The sequence below is a fragment of the Notamacropus eugenii genome, chromosome 2 (assembly GCF_028372415.1).
Source record: "Notamacropus eugenii isolate mMacEug1 chromosome 2, mMacEug1.pri_v2, whole genome shotgun sequence".
In the NCBI taxonomy this organism is placed as follows: Eukaryota; Metazoa; Chordata; class Mammalia; order Diprotodontia; family Macropodidae; genus Notamacropus; species Notamacropus eugenii.
This window is the reverse complement of record NC_092873.1, coordinates 422,718,174-422,744,513: the sequence shown is the minus strand read 5'-3', so window position 1 is coordinate 422,744,513 and position 26,340 is coordinate 422,718,174. Positions and strand designations below refer to the sequence as shown.

General features: G+C 38.6%; 1 protein-coding gene across 7 annotated transcripts in view; it reads left to right on the top strand.

The window, feature by feature from the left end:
- The window catches only part of KCNK2 (potassium two pore domain channel subfamily K member 2), a 285,195-nt gene that overhangs the window by 88,996 nt on the left and 169,859 nt on the right, over positions 1-26,340 (top strand). For 2 of the 7 annotated variants that reach the window (XM_072647837.1, XM_072647841.1), the window contains exon 2: positions 23,716-24,026. In XM_072647837.1, coding sequence (XP_072503938.1) covers positions 23,716-24,026 — 311 coding nt within the window. Of the gene's footprint in view, positions 1-18,490; positions 18,604-18,694; positions 19,228-19,531; positions 20,409-20,431; positions 20,549-20,920; positions 21,054-23,715; positions 24,027-26,340 lie in introns of those variants that run through there. The other 5 variants (XM_072647840.1, XM_072647835.1, XM_072647839.1 and 2 more) reach the window with 5 other exon arrangements.

The window sequence follows — 26,340 nt, the reverse complement described above, 5'->3', positions numbered from 1 at the left end:
AATTCTCTTTTTCAGGGAAATAAGGACTCCAGTAAATGTCTGGAAAGTAGAAATCCTCCATTCTTAATTAATATCTAACTCCATTCCATGTTTGTGAACTGTTCCTCAAATTTCTTTTCTATTTTCTTTGATCTAGTTGGTCTCTAGGGCATCCCTACAACAATATCTTTTCTGCTTTTTTTCTTCTTTTACTCAACTTCTCGTTGATGTGCTTTTTCTCTTTCACTTCCTGGATTTCTTCAGCTTAGTATATTATGTTTAGGTATAATGCTATCCCATTGTCCACTTTAGTTATTTTCTTATTTCTAAATAAAGGATATTTTTCTCTAGCCGTGTCACAAGTCCCACCCCACCAAATTGCAGTTATACCTTTGAGATTAATTTTGCCTCCTTGCATTTGAATTTCTAGGCCACTTTTTTAATAATTTTGAACATTTATTTACTGATGTATAAGGTGCTGTTTCATTTGCTTTCATCTTGGTAATTTTCTTCTGTGAATTACTGATCTCCTAAGCTGCTATTTTCCCTATACTAAAAGTGCTATTTTTTATGGTTTTGGGAAATTTTCTCACTGACCTTCAGTTTTCAATTCAAATTCATCTTCATAGTATTTCTAAGATGTAACATATATGTTTTCACTTACGTAGGTGACCATTAGGTGTATAGGCACTATGGTGCATCGGGTAGGTAGAGGATCTTGAAGTTGGGAAGGCCTTAGTTCAAGGCCTGCCTTTGAAGTCAGGGAAGGAGAGGAAAGAAATAAGTACCTACTATGTGCTAGGTACTATGCTAAGCACTTTACAAATTTTTTTTTTCATTTTATCCTCATAACAACTCTGTAAGGGAGGGGCTGTTATTACCTCCATTTTATAGTTGAGAAAACTGAAGTAAACAGTGGTTAAGTGACTTGACTCTAGTCATTCAGCTAGCATCTTAGACCAGAACTCAGTTCTTCCTAAGTACAGGGGAAAAAATATATAATATAAATATATACATATATGTATATTTACATATTATATATACATATGTTATATATAAATATAGTCACATATGGATAAATCTCTAAGAATATAAATGAGAGACAAATTACTGACATGCATTGTTGTATAGGCAACTGGGTGGAACAGTGGATAGAGTACCAGGCCTGGAGTTAGGAACACCTGAGTTCAAATCCAACCTCAGACACTTACTAGCTGTGTGACTCTGGGAAAGTCACTTAATTTTGTTTGCTTAGTTTCCTTATCTGTAAAATGAGCTGGAGAAGGAAATTCAAAACTCCATTTTTCTTGTCATGAAAACCCCAAATAGGGTCATGAAGAGTTGGGCAGGACTGAACAGCAGCAATGACAACAACATTGCTAGCTGAGTTTTCTGTAATAGAAATTCATTATGCACCAGAAATCGCAAGACTGAACCTCCTCAGATCCCTCCCTATTTAGAAAAAAAATTGTTCCTTGCACTTGAACCTTAGTCAAGAGCATGATTCTTTAATTTTAAGCTGAAAAGTTCTTGACTTGATAATTTCATTTTTTAGAAGATAGAGCCAAGAGGGAGACTGCTCTACTGGAGCTGAGGCTAATCCATAAGGAGGATCTAGTTAGTGAAGTGAAAATTATGGGAGAAATGGGAATACTTGGCTTCTAATTTTTGTAATTCTAAATTTACCTTCAATAATTTAAAAGAAATAGGATGGGTGAAATAGGGGTAGGGTAGAATAGTATTGTATATTAAAAAGAACATATGGTCTTATAAGGAAATCTAAGGAGTAGAATAGTATTGTATATTAAAAAGAACATATGGTCTTATAAGGAAATCTAAGGAGTAAGAGTAAGGGAGAGAAGCATGATGGAAAACATTTTGGAGGCAATGGAAATGGAAAAGGAATTTGTATTGTTATAGGGCTATGTACAGAGGTTAGATATGGATCTCAAGAATATATCACAAATCTATCATAGAAGCACAATATATTAGTGAATAGGGTGGGATAATAATGAATAATGAATAGAGAGGTATAGAGTGACCTGCCCATCTGTGTTACCTCTTTCTTATCATTATTTTCTCTCTCTTTCTTCTTTCCTTTCTTCCCTTCTCTTTCCAAGTCTCCTTCCTTCCTCTTGTCCCTGTCTTGCACTTGTCTCTCCTCTTTCCCCCTCTTTCGTATTTCTCCTCTTTCCTCTTCCTTTTCTCCCCAGAATGTAGCAGCCAATAATCTCTTAATTGAATTAAATTATAATTTGATCCTTCAAAAGTCAGAGAAACCAATAAAGGAGAATTATTTTCTGGATCTAATTTTCCCCCAAAAGAGGAACATCTGGATGTTGGAGTTAGGGAGGTTGGGAAAATTGGGGGAGAATAGCCACTTTATCTTAGAGTTCACATCTCCACATACCAAAGTGATGACAGCTGTGGAGCTGTAGTAGCTTGAGCACTGGACATAGTCAGATTGGGTTTGACCCACTTCTTCATCCTTTACCATCTGTGTGATTTTACTCAAGTCATTTAATCTCTTGGGGTTCTGTTTCTTTATGTGTAGAATGGAGAAGCTAGAATAAATGACTTCCTAAGATTCCTTCCAGATTCAAAAACTCTAATGATAAAATGGGAAGAACTCTGATTCAGGATGATATTTGTCAGGACACTTATTTGCTGGGTTACTCTGGGCATGTCACTTCCTAGCCATCCGCATATGATTGCTAAACTCCCCACTCCTCTATACAACTTTGAAGCCTGACCCTAGTACAGATGCTCTGATGCATGAACTACTTAATCTAGCCCAGTAGCCAGGCATTTCCATACATTGCCTCCTCCTCCTTCTTTTCCAGCTTTCTGTATATGTTTTGTCTTTCCATTTTAGAATATTAGCTCCTTGAGGGCAAAGGCTGTCTTTCTTTTATATTTTCATTCATAAGTATCAGGAAATAATAAGTGCTTATAAAGGATTTATTTATATCTCTAAGCCATTAAACCTCTGTTTTTTGTTTTTCAATCTGATGGGTACCAGGTGGAACCCCAGAATTGTTTTTATGTTGCATTTCTTTAATTATTAATGACTTAAAACATTTTTTTCATATTTTTGTCAATAACTTGGGTTTTTTCCTTTAATAATTTTCTGTTCATAATCTTTGAGCATTTATTTATTGGAGATGGTTCTTCTTTTACATTTGAATCAGTTTCTTATGTATCTTGGATATGATACTTTTATCAGAGAAACTTGGTGCAAAGTTTTTCTTCAGTTCCTTATTTCCCTTCTAATTTTAGCTGCATTGGTTTTGCTTGTGCAGAACCTTCTTTATTCTATGTAAGAAAAATTATCCATTTATTTCCTATGATCTTTATCATTTAGTCATGAATTCTTCACTTATTCATAGTTGCAAAAGATATTTCCTTCCTTGCTCCTCAAATTTATGTGATTTTTTTTCAATTTGTCATGTATGTTTTGGAGCTTTCCTTGGTATATGGTGGGAATGATTGGCCTAAATCTATTTTTTTCTAGACAGCTTTTTAGTTTCCCAAGAAATTTTGAAATTTTAATAGTAAGTCCTTAATTCAGACATTGTGGTCTTCAGGTTTATCAAAAACTATGCTACTCTCTTTATTTGCTTTTTTCTTATTTACATGATACCTTGCACTTCTCTAAATCTCACTTTTCTCATCTCCAAAATCTGAGTAATAATATTTCATTAGCTACATCACAAGGTTGCTTTGAGTAAAGCATCTGTAATCTTCCTGGTTCTCCTTCTACCCGTCTGACTGATCCTTCTCAGTCTTCTTTTCTGCATCTGAAATCAGTTAACGATGCCTGTTAATCATGGTGGCCCCCAAACCTCAGTCCTATACCAGCTTCTTTTCTCCCTCAGTACTGGTTCTCTATACTATTAGCTCCCATGGATCTCCATGTGGATAATTTTCAGATCTTTTTGTCTATCCCTAACCTTTCTCCCTATCACTAGCCTCTCATATCCAGCTCCCTATTAGACATCTTAAACTGGATGCCTTGTAGACATCCTAAATTCAATTTGTGTAGGATTGAACTCATTATCTTTACCTCCAAATCTCTCTTTTTCCAAACTTACCTATTACTGTTAAGGGTACTACTATCTTCCCAGAAATCAAGGCTTGCAACCTAGTTGCCATACTCAACTCCTTTCTCTCACCTCCCATATACAATTAGTTGCCAAGCTTTGTAATTTTTCCCTTTGTAGCATCTCTTGTATATGCCACCTTTGCTCCTCCCACACTGCCACCATGTCTTTGTGCAGGCCTTTATCATCTCAGGCTGGCACTATTGCAGTAGCCTTTTGGTGTCCCTGCCTTAAATCATTCCCCATTTCATTCTACTCCCCTTAGAGCCTTCATGGAAGATTGTATCACTCCTTGACAAGGTTACCTTCCACTTTCTTCACTATTCCCTACTTCTCCTGAGTGTGGTAGACAGACTTTCTTTTCTTGCTTGATCTCTTTTTGCCCACCAAATCCTTATGACATACAAACAACATTTCTAATTTTCCATTTGTTTGTAGATGAGTGAAGACCAATGTACCATGACCTCAGGGAATGAGAGAGGCTGTAGACCTACTCAAAATACTTGGGTTCGAGAACTGGTTTTACTACTTAATAGCTCTGTGACTTTGGGCAAGTCACTTCTTTGGCCTTAGTCTCCTCATCTGTCTAATAGGGAAAACAATATTTTATGAGCTCTCTCACAGGGTTGTTATGAGAAAAAATACTTTGTTAGGTTGTAAATCATTATAGAATTGTGAGCTATCATTATCATCATTATCATCATTGCTATTACTGTTCTGCTCCCATTCATTGGCTCAGGTTACCAGCTCCACTGGCTCTCCTAGGTGTGATTCATCAGCTTAAGTGCCCTACAGCAGAAACTCATTGAATATCATCTTAATGCTTTATTTTACATAATACTCTAAATACGCATTGAGAGTAACAGCAGGAAGTTAAGGCCTGTTGTGAACTGAAGCATGCAGTAAATGCTAATGAGAACAAAAAAGGAGTTTTTAAAATTATGTTGGAGACAAGCGGGGTATAATAGGAACATAAGAATATCAAGGAAGGGTTTCAGTTCAGTAGGAATAAGATAAGAAGAAAGATTTAGAGTTTTAAGCAAGGCCCTCTGGTTCAATGTCTTCATTTTGTAGATGAGCCAGCTAAGGCCCAGTGACTTGCCCAAAGTTACATGGATCATGGCGGGAGAGTTGGAATATACCGCGCTGCCCACTTTTCCTTCTAGGCTCCTTCTATCACCATCACTCAGTAATTTCTCTTTTTTTGAGGTTAACATAATTCATATTTATCTCAACATTCTGGTGATTATTGAATACCAACCTCCAGGACACTCTCCTTCCTTCCTTCCTTGATGAGTTCAGGGACTGCTTCACAGTGTCCTCTCCTCTTCAATCCCTGTCCTCATATTTGGAGACTTCATCATAGATATTGATACTCCTCCCAACCACCTAACCTCCCACTTCTTCAACTTACTCATTTCCCATGACCTGCTCTTCCATTGCACCTCAACCACACACAAAGATGTTCATATCTTTGATCTTGTCAGCACTTACAAATATACCACTGTCATGTTCGTGAACTCTGAAATTCCTTTAATTTGTCACAATCTATAGTGATTTCACCTCTCTATGCTTTTCAACCACAAAACGTATTCTTCATCCTCGTGACCTTAAATCTTCTACTTCTCAGTTCTTTTGCAGGCCATCACTCCCATGTTGACTCTACTTTCCTATCTTGAGCCCTTGGAGAATCACTTCAACTCTACACTGTTCTCTTATCTTGATTACTTTGCCCTAACAAGACTCAGCTCCGGATTGCTTCCATCATCTGTTGCCTTCACTCCTATATACATGCTGCTTAGTAAAACTGAAGGAAATCACTAAACTGTGCTGATTGGGTCCACTAGAAATTTATATTACAAAATTTCATCTGGGTCCTCACTGTGGCAAGGCAACCCTTTGCATCTCCCTAATTGTCTCACCATAGCAGCTGTTCCAAACCTTTTCATTCTTCCTCACGCCTCCCAGAGTTCACCTCCCTTTAGCCTATCAGAGAAGAACCTTGCCTCATATTTCTTTGAAGAAACTGAGACAATTTACTGACTTACTTTTTCTTTGTTTTAATCATCTGATATTACTCACAGCTATATTCTGCTGCTACTTCCTCCTTCACCCCATCTCATAAGATAATGTGGCTCTTCTCCTTACTAAGGCAAACCCTCTACCTGCACAAATGATCTATTTCATCCCCTCTTCTCCAACAGGTTTCCCCTTTATTTCCATCATTCTCTCACTAATCTTTGATCTCTTTTTGTACCAACTAAATTTTCTGCTGCCTACAAAATATGCCCAAGTCTCCACCATCCTTAAAAAATCCTCCCTTGACCCATCCATCCCTGCCAATGATAATTTGTATCTGTCCCTTCCCCTTTCTGGGTCTAAACTTCTTGAGAAGATTGACTACAATTGATGTTTTAACTTCTTTTCTTAACTCTCTACAGGTTGCCTTCTGACATCATCATTCAATTGAAACTGCTCTATCAAAAATTATCAGTGATCTCTTAATTGTCAAATCTATTGGTCTTGTCTCAATCCTCAACCTTCTTGATCTTTCTATGGCCTTTGATACTGTCAATCACTCTCTTCTCCTTGATTCTCTCTCTCTCTCTCTCTCTCCCTCAAGTTCTCCTCCTGGCTGTCCAACCACTCCCCAGTCTCCTTTGCTAACTAATCTTTATCCAGTTCATGTCAGCCCTCTTCAGTTCTTCCATGTTAATTTGCTTGGTGATATCATCAGATCCGTCCCCTTCCCTCCTTTGATATTGCCACCACACTGCAGCAGGTTCCTCATCACCTCATTCCTGGACTATTGCAGTCACCTGCTGGTTGACCTCCCTACTTCAAAATCTCTCCCAACTCCAGTCCATTCTTCACTTAGCTCCCAAATTGAAATGTCTGAAAAGCACATTTGACCATGTCAATACCACTTCCATTCAATCCACTCCAGTGGTTCTCTATTGTCTTTAGGATCAAATATAAGCACATCTATTTGACTCTTAAAGCCTTCCATAACTTGACCCCTTCTTATATTTCCAGTCTCCTCACACCCGACTCTCCCTCAACACTCCTCCCTCCACTCTATGAGCCAGTGAAACTGTCCTCCTTGCTGACTCTTGGACACAACACTCCATCTTTCAATTATGAGCATTTTCCTTGGATGTGTCCCATTTCTGGAACTCTCTCCTTCCTCATCTCTGACTCTTCACTTCCCAGATTTCCTTAAACTGTCAACTAAAGGCCCACTTTTTACAAGAAAACTTTCCTTGCCTTTTAATGCCACCGAGACTATTTCTGAATTATCTTGTAGAAATACTCTTTGTACATAGTTGTTTGCACCTTGTCTTCCCTCCTCAGACTCCAAGCTGAGAGAGAGAGAGAGAGAGAGAGAGAGAGAGAGAGAGAGAGAGAGAGAGAGAGAGAGAGAGAGAGAGAGAGAGACACTATTTTTGTTTGATGTTGCTTTTTCTTGTACCTTCAGTGATTCTTACTTTGGCACCTAGTTGGGGCTTAATAAGTGTCTGCACAAAAGAACCCAAATAATCCACTCTTGTTTTGCATCTGCTTTCCATACCAAAGACAATGATCTTTAAGCTAGGAAATATAGAAGGGGAAAGAATGATTAGGAAAGTAAAGCCCAAGATTAGTTAAGAGATGATAAGACAGCATTTAACTATCCCAACTAAAAGTCACCTGGCCCAGGGGAACTATAGATAGAACTGCAGATGAGATTGATGGGCAATAGTCAGTTATCTTTGAGACAGTTATCAGATAAATTAGTAGCCTTTATGAAGTGCTTACTACATTATAGACACTCATCTAGGCATTGAACATGCCTATATGAAAAAAGGCAGAAAGAGTCCCTCCTTTCAAGGAGATCAATTTAGAATTGTGGAGACAACATATAAACAATTATCTATAAACAAGATGCATACAGGATAAAATGGAGGTATAATTATAAGGAAGCGCTAGCAGTGAGGGGAAATGGGGAGACCAAGAAAGGGTTTCTACAAAAGATGGGATTTGATCAGAATGTTACAGGAATCCAGAGAGGGCAGAAGGCAGAAGAGGGAGAACATTCCTGGTATGTGGGCTTGGGGAGGAGGCAGCCACTGGTAAGGCATGAAATAGAGAGGTGGAATAGTACAGTGCCTCATCACACTCTGTCAATAACTTGAATGATGGCACACCAGGTCCCCACCAGGTGAGCACTCAGAAATGAATCACAAAGTGGGGGAAGTGACTATTTCAGAGGCTTAGGATTTCTAGATGAAGTAACACTCATTGCAATGATGCACAGGATCAATTCAGTCTCTCAGTTAAATATTTATTAATCACATATTATGTGCTAGACACTGTACTATGGATCTAAAGAAAGACAAAACCATGCATCATGCTTCCTTCTTCACCAGACTCTAAGTCCTTGAGAAGAGGGACTGGTTTTTTCGGGGGTGGGGTGGGGTGCGGTGGGTTGCTTTCCTTCATAGTAGGTGCCAGTCAATACAACTTACTTTTTGTAAGTACTGGTTGACTTGTTATTGTTGAGCCCTTAAGGAGCTAATGTTTGAACTGGGGAGATAGTATGTAAATAATAATATGCCCAGAATAGACAGAAAGTAGTCTCATAGGGAAAGCAATGGAAGTGGAATGAGGAGAACATGAAAAACTTCTTGAAGAAGGCAGGCTTTGAACTGAATCTTGAAGGAAGTTGAAGCAATCTGTAAGGGGGAGTGATGAGGAAGAACATTATTCCAGGCATGGGTATTAGATATGGAAAGGCATAGAAGGTGAAATTGAAGGGAAAGAGAATAAGCATTTATTAAATGCCTTTTACATTCAAGGCACTAAGCTAAGTGCTTTGCAAATACTCATTTGATCAAAGATACAGAGACAGTAGTTAGAGGGTTGTGTCTGTGTGAAAAAGACCTAGGAACGTTAACTCAATATGAGTGGAGTGTTTTTGGCCTGGCAAAATTGCTGTGATCTTATACCATAGTAATAGCAGTATAGTATCCAAAATCATGGAGGTGGTAGTTCCATTGTACAATACCCTGGTCAGAACACATCTGAAGCATTGAATTCAGTTACAGGCACCATCTTTTAAGAAGAACATTTGAAAAGCTGGTACAAATACAGAAGAAGATAAAGAGACTCATAATAAAGAGAATGAAGCAATTATTGGTACTTAGTTTAGAGTCATTTTCAAATATTTAAAGGGTTGCTATACAGAAGAGAAATGCTTTATTCTTCTTGGTTCAAGAACTAAAGCCAAAGGATCAAATTTACAAGGAGATAGAATAATCTAGGGTCATTGTGAGAAATAGTCTGCCAAACAAAGAAACTCCCAAACTTCTATTTGGCAAAGCTGTCCAAAGACAGAATGGATTCCCCTAAAAAACGGTGGGACCACAGTACCTAAAGTAGAACCTAGATGACCACATGTTGGGGATATTATAGAACAATTCTTAATTTGGGAAGCACTTAGACTAGAAACCCTTTGAATTCTCTTCCAACTTTGACATTCTATGACCCTACCACTCTTAAATTCCTACCAAGGGGAGAATATTTCATAACATATCTTTGGGGAAGACAGTACACTTGACTTCAGTAATGAAGAGAGAAGAGATGAAGAAAGGGAAACATAAATTGACAAATCTGGTGTAATGGAGGCTTCACTGCCTTGAGGGACTTTGATCATGAGTTTCAGGTTTGCTGGCTCTCCATCTGTGCCTAAGCTGGCTTTAATTTAGGAGAGTGGAACAAGTGATATAGGTTGCCTCCACAGGAGAAGAGAGGGATGCAGAACTTTGGCTACAACAAACCAAATGCAAAAGGAGATCTTTTGAATGTGCTGCTTCTCTGGGACACATCAGTAAGGTCTTTGTAATGCTGTAGACTTGTTTCTGGGTTGAGGTTGATTTTCCATGGACTTGGGGGGTAGATTTTTGACTGCTTATTTTGTTTCTTCCCCTCAAATTTTAATTGCATGGTTTTATATAATACTGTAGTTCCTGTTCTGGGCACAAATGTTTTCCTGGTGGGTCCTTTAAAATTCCATAAATAAATTTGCATAATTGGCTATGGCAGGTCTAGCATGATGTTTATATGTGTCTTGTATTTCTTTGGATCGAAGAGGCAGTTTGTGTGGATTGGTGACAATCCTGGAGACAAATATTTTGACCTCAGTTATTATTTATTTCATCATGCACATTATCAGATGGTGGGGTCTGTGGTACTGACATAGGAGATGGACTACATTTTGAGTGCATGATTAGGAAAGGCCAGAAGCGCTAGCAATTATATTGACACTCAAAACTACTCAAAAGTAATTTCCAAGTGGAATGCTTGAATCCACATCCATAGTATTCAGTTTGAACTAATTCCTATTTGTTGAATACCAGTACCACCCTCTGTTTCATGGCCACAGAGAAACTGCCAACTCTCTGTGGTAGATAACATGGAGAGATGAGTGAGAATGTTTTGATGGACTAAGGCAAGCTCATCCCAGAAGTATGCCTCAGTGATGGTGGTATCATTCTTGTCCATAAGGAAATCATAAAGCTTCAATTTTCTTCTGGTGAAAAAAACACCAGAGAATGTCTTGAAAATGTGTAACTTACAGTGAGGTCACTGAGGTTTTGCCTGATGGCACCAAAATTTAGAAAGCAACGACAGCACACAATTCCTTCTGCAGGGTAGAAGAACCTGAGTTTGGCAACAGTAATGTGTTCAAATATGAAATTGTTAGAAGACTATTTGCTCTGCTCTTTCCCTTGGTAGGTGTACTCCAGGTGAACTACTCCTTGACAGAGCTTTTTGTTGCTCCCTCCTCCACCTCTCATGGCGGACCACTTCCCCAACAGATACTTTAAGGAGCCCCAGCTTGCGCCTTTGCTCACAGTGGAGAGTATCTTGAGCTCTCTGCCTCTATTCTGTCATTCAATGGTATCCTAGGATCTCTCTCCACAAATTCCTTAATCAACTGAATTTATCTTAAACACTGATTTGAGGATACATTTTTTATTTCACCAGGCACCAAACTATCTAGTTACAGCTCTGCTTGAGGGTATTTGAAGTGTTTGCTTTGTGTGGAAAGTACTGGGGCACTGTAGTAGGAACTAGTGATAGTTAATATTCATTTATGAATCAGCTGCCAATAGAGGTCATGCACTTGCAAAGTCAGAGGCTTACAATTCACTGTGACTATCCCGATACTTACATGCTCTGTGAACTATCATTTCCCACCCAGTGATATTCATGATTATTGACTGTTTCCTGGATATTCGATGTGCTCTTTGGCTTTGCCTGCAGGATACTTTTACTTTTGGCTTTCCCACACCCCTGTAGGGGGTATTCTTTGGCTGCACCCATGATTATGAAATTCGGAATGCTTTTACCCATGATCTTCTCTTTTCTGGAAGCAACTTATAAAAATTGGTTATTGTCATGGACAGGTACTTAGGACTCAACTGCCTTTGCTCAACCTTCCATCTGTGGCAGAGGTTGGGATTGGTACTAGTGGAGAATGAGAAAACAAACAAACAAACAAAACAGGAAACTAAAACATAAATAACCAAGCAAAAAACAGGAAACCGATTCCCAAGTTTTAAATAGTTTATATAGTGGGGAAGGCAAAGCACTCATGAAATAAGATGGCAATAATTATGGTGAAATGCAACAAATGAAAATGATATAGTACTGATTGAATGGAATCATAGACTCTTAGATTTGGAAGGGGTCTTAGAAACCATCTAATCCAACCTCACTCTGAATTCAGAAATCTCTTCTAGAGAACCTTTTGTAGATGATCAGCCAGTCCCCCTCACACTTGTTGTGTGAAAACACTCATCACATTGCAAGCTCTTGTACTGAGCCCTTGTGATTACTAGTTCTAATCGCTGGAAAATTGTTCCTTATTTTTAAGCTGAAATTTGAGTTTCTTTAATTTCTGTCCATTGACTCTAACTTTGCCCTAAGAATAACACAGAATATATGTACACGTCTACATATATTCTTTTCCACATGATATCTTTGAACCAATTTGTGGTCCTTCAGTTATTTTTAAGTAGTGTCCGACTCTCTGTAACCCCATTTGGGCTTTTCTTGGCAAAGATATTGGAATAGTTTATCATTTCCTTCTCCTGTTCATTTTACAAGTGAGGAAAATGAGGCAAACAGGGTTCAGTTACTTGCCCAGGGTCATACAGCTAGCAAGTGTCTGAGCTGGATTTGAACTCAGGAAGATGACTTCAGGTCAAGCAATCTATCCACTTTACCACCTAGCTGGTAGTCTGAGAGAAGCTTCTTGGTATTTCAGATCAAATGGGTGCTCATTTAATTACAGAATCTAAAAGCTACAAAGGACCTCGAAGTGTTCTGTGTTTGAATTCTGAATTCACCAATATCTAAATTACAACATATATGAAAATGATTTGATTTAAAAAGAAGCAAATTTTTAAACATCTTCTGGCCTTGAGCAGTCCAATTCTACTGTGTATTCTATGTTACAATCACTCTTACACTTGAGATTTTTTTCCCTTATGTCTAAGCAGACCATCTTTCTGCATTCTCTCTGTCTATTTGACCCCTTACTTTGCCCTAGAAAGCAAGCATTAAGTTAGCCTGACCTACTCTTCACAAAGACATAGTGCCTGCAAGCCACTACTTAGTGATCTTTTAGGTGACTTCCAATGCTGCAAATGGTTGGAAGGCAAGACTGCGATTCACTGCAGCAAACTGGGTTTTCTAAAATTCAAAATGCAGCACAAACCACCCAGATTCTGTGCTTCTAATGAAGAACTTCATGTTTCATAGTATTCGTTGGCCTTATCTCGAGAAAGCCTGAAAATGCATCCGATGAATTAATTTTAGGAAAGCAGTAAATGTCATGGAGGATTTACTTGTGATTGCCACAGGTAGAAAATGTTAGATAATAAAGTGCAGACTGATAGCTTAATTTTCATTTCCTAAGGATAGCAGCTTGTTATACTGATCTTAGAAAAAAGCTGGAAAATCCTGGAGTGGAATTTTCTATCTGGAAACAAAAAGGTTATAGTGGGTTTCCTGAATAGATTCCTTATCTGAGAATTATTTTGCAAGATCTGCCGCTTATCAGAACTAAAAGCACTGCAAAATCTTATACCTTTGTCTGATGTCATATTCTAATTATTATTATATCTATTTGTGTACAGGTTTTACTATATCTCTCCAGCTAGAATATATAATAAAAGCCTTAGGGATTTTTGTTGTTCAGTCCTGTCTGATTCTTTGTGACCTCATTTGGGGTTTTCTTGGCAAAGACACTGGAATGGTTTGTCATTTCTTTTTCCAGCTCATTTTACAGGTAAGGAAACTGAGGCAAACATGGTGACTTGCGCAGAGTCATATAGTTGGTAAGTGACTGAGGTCACATTGAACTCATGAAGATAAGTCTTCCTGACTCCAGGCCTGACACTTTATCTACTGTGCTACTTAGCAGATCCCACCTTAAGGATAGGATGTCCTGTCTAAACATTGTCCATTGTATTGTCTCCAGTGTCTACCAGAGTGTTTTGTAAAGAGAAAGTATTTAAGATCTGTTGAAGGAATAAAAAATTTTCATTCAAAACTCATTTCCTGATCCTTTTGTTGAGACTGAATATGGAAGAAAGTGATTTATTATGAGATGTTTTTTTTTTCCTGTTCCTGTTATTTCATCACTGTAGGGAATTCCTGATGTAGAAACTCACTCAATCTAACAAATGGGCAACTTGTCTATCTATAAAACTTCTTGGAGAAAGTGAGAAGTTAAATGATTTGCCCTGACTCATATAGTTAACCAAGATATATCAGAGTTAGAATTTGAATATAGGTCTATGTTGCCTCTAGTCCTGTATCTAGTATGCACTTAATAAATGTTAGTTGGAGGAAATTATTATCATTACTAATAATAATAGCTATCTCTTATATAGAGCTTTAAGGTTCACAAAGCACTTTACAAACTTTATTTCATTTAATACAACCACCCTCGGAGGTAGGTTCTATTATTATCTTGATTTACAGATAAGGAAACCAAGGCAGATAGAGATTAAGTGACTTGGTCAGAATCTGAAGCTGGATTTGAGCTCTGTTCTTCTGGACTCAAAAGTCCTTTGCTGTATCGACTGTGCCATCTAACTACCTTCTATGGCACTTTTGAATCACAAAAGGGCATGCACATTTAGATGACCATGGATATAAGAATGAGGAGCTGAATTGAATATTTAAATTTTCATTTTGAAAGTGAGAGTGAACGTTGTATATATAATTGTCACCATTTAGTGGCCATTTAACCTTAGATCTTTATGCTGGAAAGGGACTTAGTGGTTATCTAGTTCCATCTTGAATTTAATGGAGTACAACATATTTATCCAATCCTATGATTCCTGGATAAGCTTTCACTTAAGCCTGACACATACCCCCTTCACATTCTTATCGATCAAAATTCTATCCATCCTTCAAAGCCCTCCTTAAATCCCACTTCCTCCAAAAAGCTTTTCCTGATCATTTCAACTAGAAGAGATCCTTCTCATTGAAATCATATGGAATTTTCCCTTCTATTAATCTTCATACCCTAATTTGTATGTCTATGAACATCTTATTTCCTCACCTGTCTCCTCGTCATATACTATGTAATATCTTTTTTTTTTTTTTTTTGGAACCTCTTTATCATACGTCTCAGTACCTTGCACATAAGAGATGCTCAGTACGTTTGTTGATTTGTTCTCACGGTTGTTGACTTGGAAAACTCTGGCCGATGATCATCCAGACTCTTGAATATTCCACATGAGGAGAGGTCCATTTCCATTGTTTTTCAGTTGTTTCAATTGTGCCTCCCATTTTTTTTGACAGAGATATTAGAGAGGTTTGCTATTAATTTCTCTGAACCAAATAGGGTTAAGTGACTTGCCCAGAATCACACAATTAGGAAGTGTCTGAGGCCGGATTTGAGCTCAGAAATATGAGTCTTCCTAACTTTAGACCAGGCACTCTGTCTACAGCGCCACCTAGCTGCTATACATACTTGGATAACTTTAATTATTAGGAAGATCTTCCTATTATTGAATCAAAATATCCTATCTGTAACTTTGAAGTAATTAATGACACTCAGCTTTTATATCTTTGTTTACAAAGTGTTTTACACACACTATAGCTTTTGATACTTACAACAACCCTGTGAACTAGGTAGTGTAGGAAGACTATCACCATTTTACAGATGAGGAAACAGACTCATAAAAGCAGAGTGACTTGCTCAAAGTCACACAATTAGCGTTTAGCAGGGGCCAGGATTCAAGTTTAGGTTCTTGCAGTCCAGATGCAAATACTCTTTACACTAAGACCATAAAACCACAGGATTTAGGCCTTTAAGTTAGTAGTAATTTTTCATCATTTTGAAACACTATTTTACAGATGAGAAAACTGAACATCGTAGTGCATATGTGTCTTTCACCATATCTCACAGGTACTAACTGAGCAGGGCTGTGATTCAAAACCAAGTCTTCTGTTTCTAAATCACTATCCCATGATCCAGGCTGCTATACCACCCCTTTCTCAGAAATTAAATGGAATAAAGCTAATTCTATATAAAAAACAATATCCCTCCAAATATTGAAAAATGACTGCTATGACTTTCATGATTTCTCCCCCCCATCTCCCCACCCCTGTTAAAAACTCAAATTCCTTTAAGAGCTTTTCATATGATAATATTACTAGGGGGCACAGTGGATAGAGTGCTGGGTCTGGAGCTAGGAAGACTGATATTTCTGATTTCAAATCTGGCCTCAGATACTGATTAGCTATGTGATCCTGGGCAGGTCACTTAATCTCATTTGCCTCAATTTCTTCATCTGTAAAATGAGTTGGAGAAGGAAATGGCAAACCACTCTAGTATCTTTGCCAAGAAAACCCCAAATGCGGTCACAAAGTCTGACATGTCTTAAAAACGACTGACCAGTAATAAACACAACCCTATTTACTCACCTGTGGTTACAACCCTTTTTGTCAAATGAGATGATATGCATAATGATCTTTGTAAACTTTAGTGCATTGTATAAGTGCTAGCTATTGTTGTCAATGTGTATATTAAAATGCAGTTCATGAACTGAATATAGAATCCAGGTGTAGTATGAATAGTATTTAATATAACGATTCTATTGCCATATTTTTTCTGGACTTTATGTTTCTCTCAATGTAACCTGAGACTGCATTCCTCCCCTAGGGTCCTTTCTGATACTAATAACCTAATTGCTAGCATTTATGCATTCATATAGTTCTTTAAAGTTTGCAAGCCACTTTACAAATATCTCCTGTGACCCTCACGGCAACCATGGGAAGTAGGTGCTATTATTATCCCTATTTTATAGATGAGGAAACTAAGCAGACAGATGGTTAAGTGATTAACCCAGGATCATACAGCTTGTGTCTGATGCTAAATTTGAACTTAAGTCTTCATTACTACAAGTCCAAAACTTTATCCACTCCACCATCTAACTAGCTTTTGGTATAGAGGAAACCCTTGGCTCTATATGCTAGTGGAACTTAAGTTTAATCAGTTTCTATCAAGTATGGTCTCTCTGCTTAACTGTGCATCTTTTATTTGAAGACTAGTCTAATTTTAGAAAGAATCATCACCTGGTTGACCACAAAGTAATGAACTTTTTGGCCATAGCAACTCTCAAATATCAACTACTAAATCCTTGAGGAGGAGGTGACACTCATGCTGATGAAATAAATCACAGATCACAATTGGCTTACTTATTTTTAGTTAACTGAAATTTTTAGCTATATTTATACTCTCGTTGGGCAACTGACTTCAACACTCAGCATTAACTAGTTAACAAAACAACAACCTTGATTAAGAAACAAGTGGTGATGTTGCTTGTTGCTGGTGGCCCTGAGCAAACAGAAACACTCTGTCTCCAACTAGGTTACTGGTCTAATCAGGATTTTGAAGAATCATTCCAATGACCTACTCATTTTTATCATGTCACTCCGAATAGGCCAAGGTTGCACAGCAAAATGAATGTTAAACTGAGTTCAGGGTATTTAGAACTACTGCTTGAGCTAAGCAAAGTTGGGAAACAGCATTGAAGTATTTCTTCAATTGAATCTTGCTACAATGTGATATTTCTAAATTTCATATTCTAATTACAAATTTGTAGACCTGCTTAGAACAAAGGAAGCCAGGAAAGGTCTGAAGGAATTAGTAAAAGAAATGGAATCAAGTTGGCTTCTCATAAAATGATCTTGTGGGATTTTCTATTTTTCCAATGACATTGGCGTAAATGTAAACAGGATAAACCATCCCATTTCCTTCTTTTCCCAAATGAAATGACATACAAACCAGTCTGCTTCCTTTTTTTCATCTTGCTTCAGACACTGGGTGACTGAGGATATGTGATTCAAGATGATACTGCCCCCTACACAGTACTGGTCTCTGAATAGAGGAGGTACTCTTGGCAGGAGAATTAAGGGATGGTGCTGTTAAGCATGAATGATAGTCATGTAAGAAATAGTTTATTGGTCCTATAAACTTGTGTATACAAGAAAAGAAAGATAGGTCCACAGATTAATCTGTTGTGATTTTTTGTGAAAGATTTTTTTTTAATTCATAAAAAACTTATTTGCAAAGCACATTTGTTCTTAAATATTCCCCCTACATTCAGGAAGGCAGAGTCAATCTGGGGAGTGATGCACGGGTGAAATTGAGGCAGTTTGTTTGCTATATACAGAGATGAGGAAGGACTGACAAGTTTCAAAAGGAACAGATATTTGGATCTTGTGGTGAACCACTAGCTGAAAATGTCAACCATACACTGTTTTTGGGAAAAAGGAAACATTTTATTGGGACTATGGTATGAAGGAACTGTGAAGTAACTTCCCACCATATTTAGCATTATTCAGCCCTTGGTATGACTTGGAGGTCCACAACTTAAGTAAGATGTGGTTGATTTTTACAGAATCTGGATGAAAAAAAAAGGAAAAAAAATAAAGCCAATGAGTTGGAGATTGGAAAACAGGAGAAAGGGAGAAAAGTGAGAGAGGAACTGGGGTCATTTACCCTAGAACAATATGACAAGCAAGTAAAATGATGTCCAAGAATATGTGTTAATTGCATGATTAGGAATACACCCAGTCTTCAGAAACCTGAAGGAAAATTTGGAATGATGGTTAGTAAGTTGAGGTTTTTCATTTTCATTAATAGAAGAAAGGGATATGGAGTTAGAAGGGGCTAAAGCTAAACACTTTTGGGCACACAGGAGCTGTGACAGTATAATATACTTAAAAAGTCAAGAGGCTAGGGGAGAGGGATCAATAAACTGCACTGAACATTTTAAAAGGAAAAGGTAGCTATGTAATTTCTTAGCCTTATTAAAGGTAACCTGCAGCTCTGTTGGGTACCAGGAGTCACCTTCCAGGTTCACATGGTCTCTGGGTTTCACCAGGAAGGGCTGCTTATTACAGGACATGTACTCCCATTTGCCGTGACTTACTGCAGTAACAGAAGGTAAATTTGGTGTGGTTGGTGGGGGTGGGAGGGTAGAACACAGCAGGCAATTCATGCTGCAGCGCTGGAAAGGGAAAATAATTTACTCTGGGAGCTTTGGTTGTTAAATCATTTGTGTACTGTGAAATGATTTGTCTGTTAGCACAGGACTTTCTAATCTAAACACCCTTTTCTCTCCTCCTATTCTCCCCACGGCAATGTTAAGCAGGCTATGGCCACAAGTTTAGAGTATCCTGGAAAATGATTCCCAAGAGGATAGATAAAAGGACCTGCCAAAGCCAGGACTTTTAGAGTGGTGGAGGGGGCTGATCTCATTCATCAGATTTCTGCTACCCTTCTGCCCCCACTGAAGTAGTACACTGTGTACCTCCACGAACCCTTGGCAACTGGTAGTTTCCGTAGAAGACCGTGCTTTCTCCCCTTTCATCTTCTAGCATCCTTTCTTAATGTTTTTGTCCTTGACACATCTGCTCTCACCGTCCCCTCCACCCCCACCTCCCCAATCCTGTCAAAGCAAGGGTTGGTCAGAGTTCTCTCAGGGAATAAAGGAAGGACATCAGTGATTGCTGGGATGGATGGCTTGCCAGAGAAGAGGACAGATGGATATTCTCACATCGGTACCAAGTAAGAGAGAGGAAACCCAACTCCTGGGGTCTCTATTCCACACACTTACTTACCCTTAGACTCTATAGCAAGAGCAGTGCCAGCCTTAGAGCGGAAAGTCCTAGAGAGAGGGAAGACCACGTGGAACGATCTTAAGGACTGAAGACATCCTGTCTCCCTCCTTCTGTTGTGAGGGACTACAGCAGGGATTCCAGGGACGAGGTTGGGGATTGGGTGGGGCACAGAGACTAGAGTACCATATACCTGGGAATAGTGGGTGTCACCTGGTTTTAGAGAAAATGGTGGCTGAGTCAGGGACCAGGGCACAGAGGGGAAGAGAGAAGCCAGTTGAGCGCAACGGAGTTCCATTTCCAGCAAGGGAAAGGGGCAAAAATCAGAGCTGAAGCCATAGGCAGAGGTGGCAGAATGGTGGAGATTGTGGGGGATTGGGGGGAGGATTGACAAGCGAAGAGCAAAGGCGAGGAAGAAGGAGGACACAAGTAGGAGGGAAGATTGAAAGGAGGGAAAGGAGACAGGCTGTGGTGGGGCGGTGGAGGGGGAGAAAGGGAGGGAGACAAGCAAAGAGAAAGGAGAGGAGGGGAGAAAGGCAGAGGTGGGGAAAGGAGGAGGGAGCCACACGGTGACTGTGTCACACACACACACAGATACACACATACACACGCTCATACACGCGGGCTCACGCATTGGGGGTTGGGGGGAGAGGACTTGCGAGGAGAGAGGAGATACACAAAGACATGCAAAGAGGGACCAAGCGAGATTCTCACACAAAGACAGCGGGCGGACAGACACGCAGACAGGACCGATTGACACAAAGACGCCTGGTGACAGAGCGAGGAGGCAAGGGAGAGCCTGGGAGCACCCCCGGCGGTGGCGGTGCCTGCAGCCCCACTCTTGCTCACTACCGGGTGACAGCTGCAGCTCTAGAGCTCGGGAGCAGCGCCTTGCTCCCCCGGGGCCTGGGGGGCTTAGGAGTGGGGCGCTAGGGGAAGGAGGACCCAACTTCTCGCCTTGTCCTCTTTGCAGCTAGCCAGCCACCAGTCCCTAATCCCCCCTCCCCACTTATTTGATTCACGTCGATTTCCCCCCCCCCCACCTTGCTTCCCCCGCCACCCCCCCAAACAAAGACTGGGAAAATGCCTGCCCCTGAAACTCGGAGCGCGCAGCCAGTCTGTGAATAAGAAGTGAGTACCTTGGCGTGTTCTTTTTTTAAAGGTTCGAGGCCCCCTCCCCTTAACCCTGCCCCCCCTCAAGTTTTGAAAGCTGCATGCATGCCTCATGCTTTCCAGTGCCTCGCAGGGGACAACCGGCTCCAGTGCAGGAGGTAAATCCCTTGTTCCCAGGCGTCATCCCTCTGCACTCCCGGGGCTGCTTCCTCCTCGGGGATAGTCGCCTGGCTCTCTCCAGGCAATGGGTAGTCCATCCGGCCTCTGTTTAAGGTCAACACCTTGAGTCTCACTTGGCCAGAAGATCATTTAGGGACAATCCCATTTTTTTTCCTATCCTATCCTAACCCCTCCTTTCCCCTATTTCTGCTTCCTCCCCTCCAGCCCCTCTCCCCCCAGTATCCCGAACTTTTGCATCTGCATTGAGTTTTTGTTTTGATTATTTTGAAAGATTTGTGATGGGAGGGGAGGGGAACAGAAGGAGGGGTCTATGGGGGGGGAAGGGGGAGGTGAGGATTGTTTAGGGTTATGTTATGCGGTGGTTGTCCACACTTGTTGCTAGCTGTGTGAGGAGAGAATAAGTGGTGCTGAAGTCTGGCTTCTGCCAGCATCAGGTCTCCTGTCAGAACTCCCGAAGAGTCTGTTTGAAGGATAAGTAAATGGGTGAGGATGGGGAGCATCTGATTAAGAATAATCTGTCATTAGTTTAGGAACTCTCTTTGCTAAGGCAGAAAGGAGAGAAGGGAAAGTTATAACCTCTTTTTCTTTTCTCTGAGTAGCTTCCTTTGGGCTTATACCAAGCAAAGTTACAAACTCACTGATTTCCCATATTTGACTTAGAAAAAAAGATTATTTTTGGTTTTCATCTGGGATTTCACCAAAATTTCTATATACTTAGTTATTAGAATAGACATCTGATTTGTTTTTGGTAATTGAAAAAGTTTTAATTGCTTGAGGGAAGTAGATTTCTTTGAATTTTAAAAAGAAAAATTCCAACTTTTTCCAATAATAAATTGAGTGATTGTTACAGGTACATAATGAAAGATGGGATGATCTTTTGAGAAGCAAGTAATTTTCAAAGGTTTTCAGATTCTTCAGGTTAGAAAACACCGATTTAAGGGATAATCTGTGTCTGTATTGATGGGATTTAGGGGAGCTCTGAGATTTCTTCCAAATGCTAAGTGCAGTGCTTGAGTGTGTATTGTTTGTCGTTAATATTGCTATTTATCACCCGGATATGCCAATAGAGCTTGTCTGTCTATCTAATCACACCTTTTCATGATTGTATTGTTTTTTCTTGAAGACAGTGACTCTGAAAATAATCCTCATTTATGAAGTCTGAACTTTGGCTTTTCTTAATTATATAATATTAAATACATTCATGTTATATTCAGTTATATAATCAATTATCTTTCAAAAAAGTAATAATAATGGTTTAACTCACTGGCATTATTTAAAACAGATGAATATAGTTGGGGAGAAAAATAAACACTTACATATCCATATAGATGTTTATCTATCTGGATACATGTTGAGTTGTCCTCAGAACATTTCCTTTTTAATTTTTTTTATTTTTTAGTAGATGAAAGAAATATGGTATATCGACTTACAGCTGTGGACTCACTTTTTTTGGGAGAAAAATGAAAAAAAGGGGTCTAAGTTCTACTCAGTGAAGAGACCATTTTTTCATCCCCCACCATGTTACAGCTGTGCTCAAGCCCAGAGCTTTAAATAGCTTTGTGTACAAAGCTTCTTGCCTAAGTGCTACTGTAGATTATTTTATAAAATGAAACTGTGGTTAGTAGCTATATAGTTTAACTCACAGAGGATGGTCTGGGAGAGGAGATTAGACATGTGAAATATGATGTCATTATTTCCCTCCTTACTATATGTATTCCTAAGTTTTCAGTTGTATTTGAATATCTCATATGGCTACCTAATGTGTATTTTGCATCATCAAAATTAATGAGTATTTCTATAATGTACAATATAGTAAATTCATTTACTGAAATATTGAAATATGCAGCTTAGTAATTCATTCTATGACTATATATATAGGGAACTTGATACTATAGTCTCTTCTGGTTGAGTTCATGTATCTACTTCCAATGCATTCCCATCTAACAATCAACAAACATTTGTTATGTGGCTATTGTGTACAAGGTACTATACTTGTAAGGTCATAAGTCAAAAGTATTTTGGTTACAACTCTTAGTAGAGTATTGCCATTCCAATGGTTTGTTGAGGTAGATATAATCAAATGTCCTTCAGTAGGTGATCGATTCCCTTCTTCCCTTCCCCCTCCTCGAACACAGTAGAATTCTGGCATCTCTTTTATTTTCTAAAAGGGAATCCATTAATGATATTTTTGAATAGCCGAGATGAATAATAAATAGCTTCATAGTTACAGCAGAGTGTATGAAAATTTGTAAGAGGACATAAATATACCCTAATGGAACAATTATCTTTTTAACAGAGCATGTAGAGTACAAGAGTATAACGGTAGGAGACAAAGTTTTAAGTTTTCTTTTTCTGGATGATTAATCATTATTCAAATACTTGCAAGTTGTACCTAGAATTGTGTTATTGTAAGCAGCAGTGAATTTTCTTTTTCTTTTTTTGAATATATCACAATTGAAAAGAATAAAATTTTATTTGGAGGTCCCATTGGACACTAGGAAAGAGTTTACATGATGCAAATAAGGTTCAGTGACATTATGTATGTTGCTGATTTACTATGTGCAAAAATATTGCTATCTTAAGGACCTTAACGTACAAAAATGATCCTTACTTTAAATTGCAAAATAGCAAATTATTTCTTATATTGTTCTGACTGTTTGTAAGTTGCTTGAGAACAAGGATTGTGAGTGTTTTTTTTTAAATACATATTAAGTATGTAGGACTCAAAAAACATTTAAAAAATCCCCTATTTATTGTCTAGCATGGGAGATGGCTACAAAAAAGCTTGCTGCAGCAAAGGACTATAAATTTATAATTTTAAAATGGAATTTGCAAATTTTCATCTTTGCTCAAGTTTCCAGGTTCACCTCTTCTTCTCTCATACCACATGATATCAGGAGAGTAAAGATTCCAACCTTTTCTCTGGGTAGGTATCCATATATATAGGCTAATGAATCTGAGATTGTAGGAGGTGATATCTGGTCTGAATATTAGCGCTCAGACACTTTCTACCAAGAGAGCAAGGAGAGTTGAAATAAGTTATGCTGGCCCCATAAAAAAAAAAAAAAGAAAAAAAAAAGAAACTCACCCAACCAGAACACCCTAAACCAACTTCAATCTAATATTCCTTCTCTGTTATTACTAGTGGCGGCACCTGACTTGCTGGATCCTAAATCTGCCACTCAGAACTCCAAACCGAGGCTCTCATTTTCTACAAAACCCACAGTACTTTCTTCCCGGGTGGAGAGTGACACAACTATTAATGTTATGAAATGGAAGACGGTCTCCACGATTTTCCTGGTGGTTGTTGTCTATCTGATCATTGGAGCCACTGTGTTCAAAGCTCTGGAGCAACCTCATGAAATTTCACGGAGGACCACCATTGTGATTCAGAAGCAGACATTCATATCTCAACACTCTTGTGTCAATGCAACTGAGCTGGACGAACTCATCCAGGTAACCTGTATGTAAGGAGCTGTGGCTTGTACATTCTCTGAGGAGAAAGTAAAGGGATGGCTTAGGCTTTAGAGTAAAGCTTGGCAGTCTCTAAGACGGGTCACTGTGTTGTATAGACAGTGGTCCTCTACCATTCATTCGCCATCATACACATCTCAAAATTTTTTTTTCTTTTTTCTGTCTTCTTCCACTTACCCTCAAATAACATTTTTTCCTACTTTTCTTCCCCTTTTCTTTTCCCCATAGCTATGTCACAGTTGTAGTACTCATAGATTGTTTTGGGAGGGGGGAGAATCTTCTGGGAACTCTCTGGTTTAGATAATCTTTTGATCTCTGATCAAATAATAGGATGACTAATTATTGCAGAAAGAAATGTTAAAAAAATATGTATATGTTTGCGGGCTCTAAGAAGAGGCTAACACAAGTTAACTGGGAGAGCAACAAGGTGGCTATTTGAAATCAGAAGCAAAGGGAAGCTATTGTATTTATGAGGTGCTCTTCATGGCCAACAAGTTGTTCCTGATTCTATTTGCTCTGATCAGTGTGCATTTATTATAACTTCCTTGGTGTGAGTACCCAGGGGGTATTGATTAAGCTGCCATTCAGCAGAGTTAAAAGCAATTTACTCGATCCCAGAAGAATGAGTTTATTGATTTGTCCTGACTTAGTTTAACTTAGTTCACAAAATATGAAGAGGAAAAGATCTGAAAAATTCAGTTCAGTTAAACAAGCACTTAGTATGCATCTACAGAATGCAGAAAACTGGGGCAAGTTAGTATCCATTCTCAGAAATGACATTTGCTCCTTTCACCCCTTTAAAAGGATGACCCTAGAAATTTCCCAGAAGGAGAAAAATGACTCATTATTTAAAGTAATTTCCATTTCTATTTCTCTTACAAATCCTAATTTCTATATTGCTTGAAGTCAAATTGGAAGGAAAGTTAATTGTTTACAAGTTATCAGCTAATTTTCTTTTCTATCTCTCAGAGACTACATATTTTCTGAATTTAATGAAATGAACTCCTTGGAGAAGGGAGAATTGTTGGAGAATTGTTATTTCCAAAAAAGTTGCAGGTTCTAGGAACTTTATTATAGTACCCCCACCATATTCTACTTTTGTGGCTTTCCATAAGTCTTTCTCTGTCTTTCTGCATTACAACTACACAATGTCATTTTAAAAATTAGATGTCTAAAAGCAATAACCTTATTCAGATGCCTGACCCATAGTACCACAAGCCTTCGTCCTTCCTGTGTTGCCCATCTCTTTGACTCCTCTATTGACATGTCCTCTTCCCTTCCATATTTGGCTCACTTGGTGACCCATGTCATATAGGATGGATTATGTAATTCTAGGTAGTGCTGTAAGATGCCCAGGGTCTGCCAAACAACCTATAAGTCATGATATCTTGGTGTGATGTCTTAGAGAATATTGACTATTTTGGCCACATTGATTTTTAAATAACTGAAGATTACTTTGATCAAATACAACCCATTTTTACCTTATTGATCTTCATGGACAATAAGGATTGACCTTATTAATTTCTATTGCAAATTGACTTGGGTTTCCCCATTTGTTGAAAATTGCTTTCTTTCAATTTTTTTTTTTGGCAAGGAAAATTGTGATAATTGAAATTGTCTGCTATTGACTAAATGTGATAACAGCCATTAAAACCATTGCTTCAAGAAGTTTTTTTTCCTGTAGAGAAATCACTACAAGTAACATATTGGGAAGAAAGTAGGACTTGAATTCAGATCTTTGATTCTAAAACAGGTTGTTAGGAACTATGTAAGAGTAAGAGGGAGGAGATGGCAGTAAAGAGAGATCTCATTAAGAGGACCATTGGCAGAAGCTGTTAGTCTGACTGTCAACTGGTCTAATGACTTTCATCAAAATTTATCGGGCCAATTTCTTCAAGAATTAAGGAAGGAATTTATCCTTCCCCAGTGTCCTTGCAAGTATAGAATACTAGTATCACTGAACAAATAGTTCAAGAGGAGGGATCAAAGGAAGTCCTCTAGAGGAAGAGTTTTGGCTTTGGAATTTCAACACTTCTCTCAACAACATGAAGAGAAAAAATCAAGCTGAATTTGTTCTGATGCCAAGAACTATTAAATTAAAATTATTATTTGTAGGAAGAAATACATTTAAGAAATTAAAAAGGTTGTTTTGTCATAGCTAATAAATTCTCAATGTATAGAACCCGTCTTATAGTTTTGTTCAGGTATGGTTTTGTCTAGACTGAAAAGCTAGTTATATTTCTCACATACATAGTAAGGCATAAAGTGTCTCCTACTTTGTAAGTGCTCTAAATTG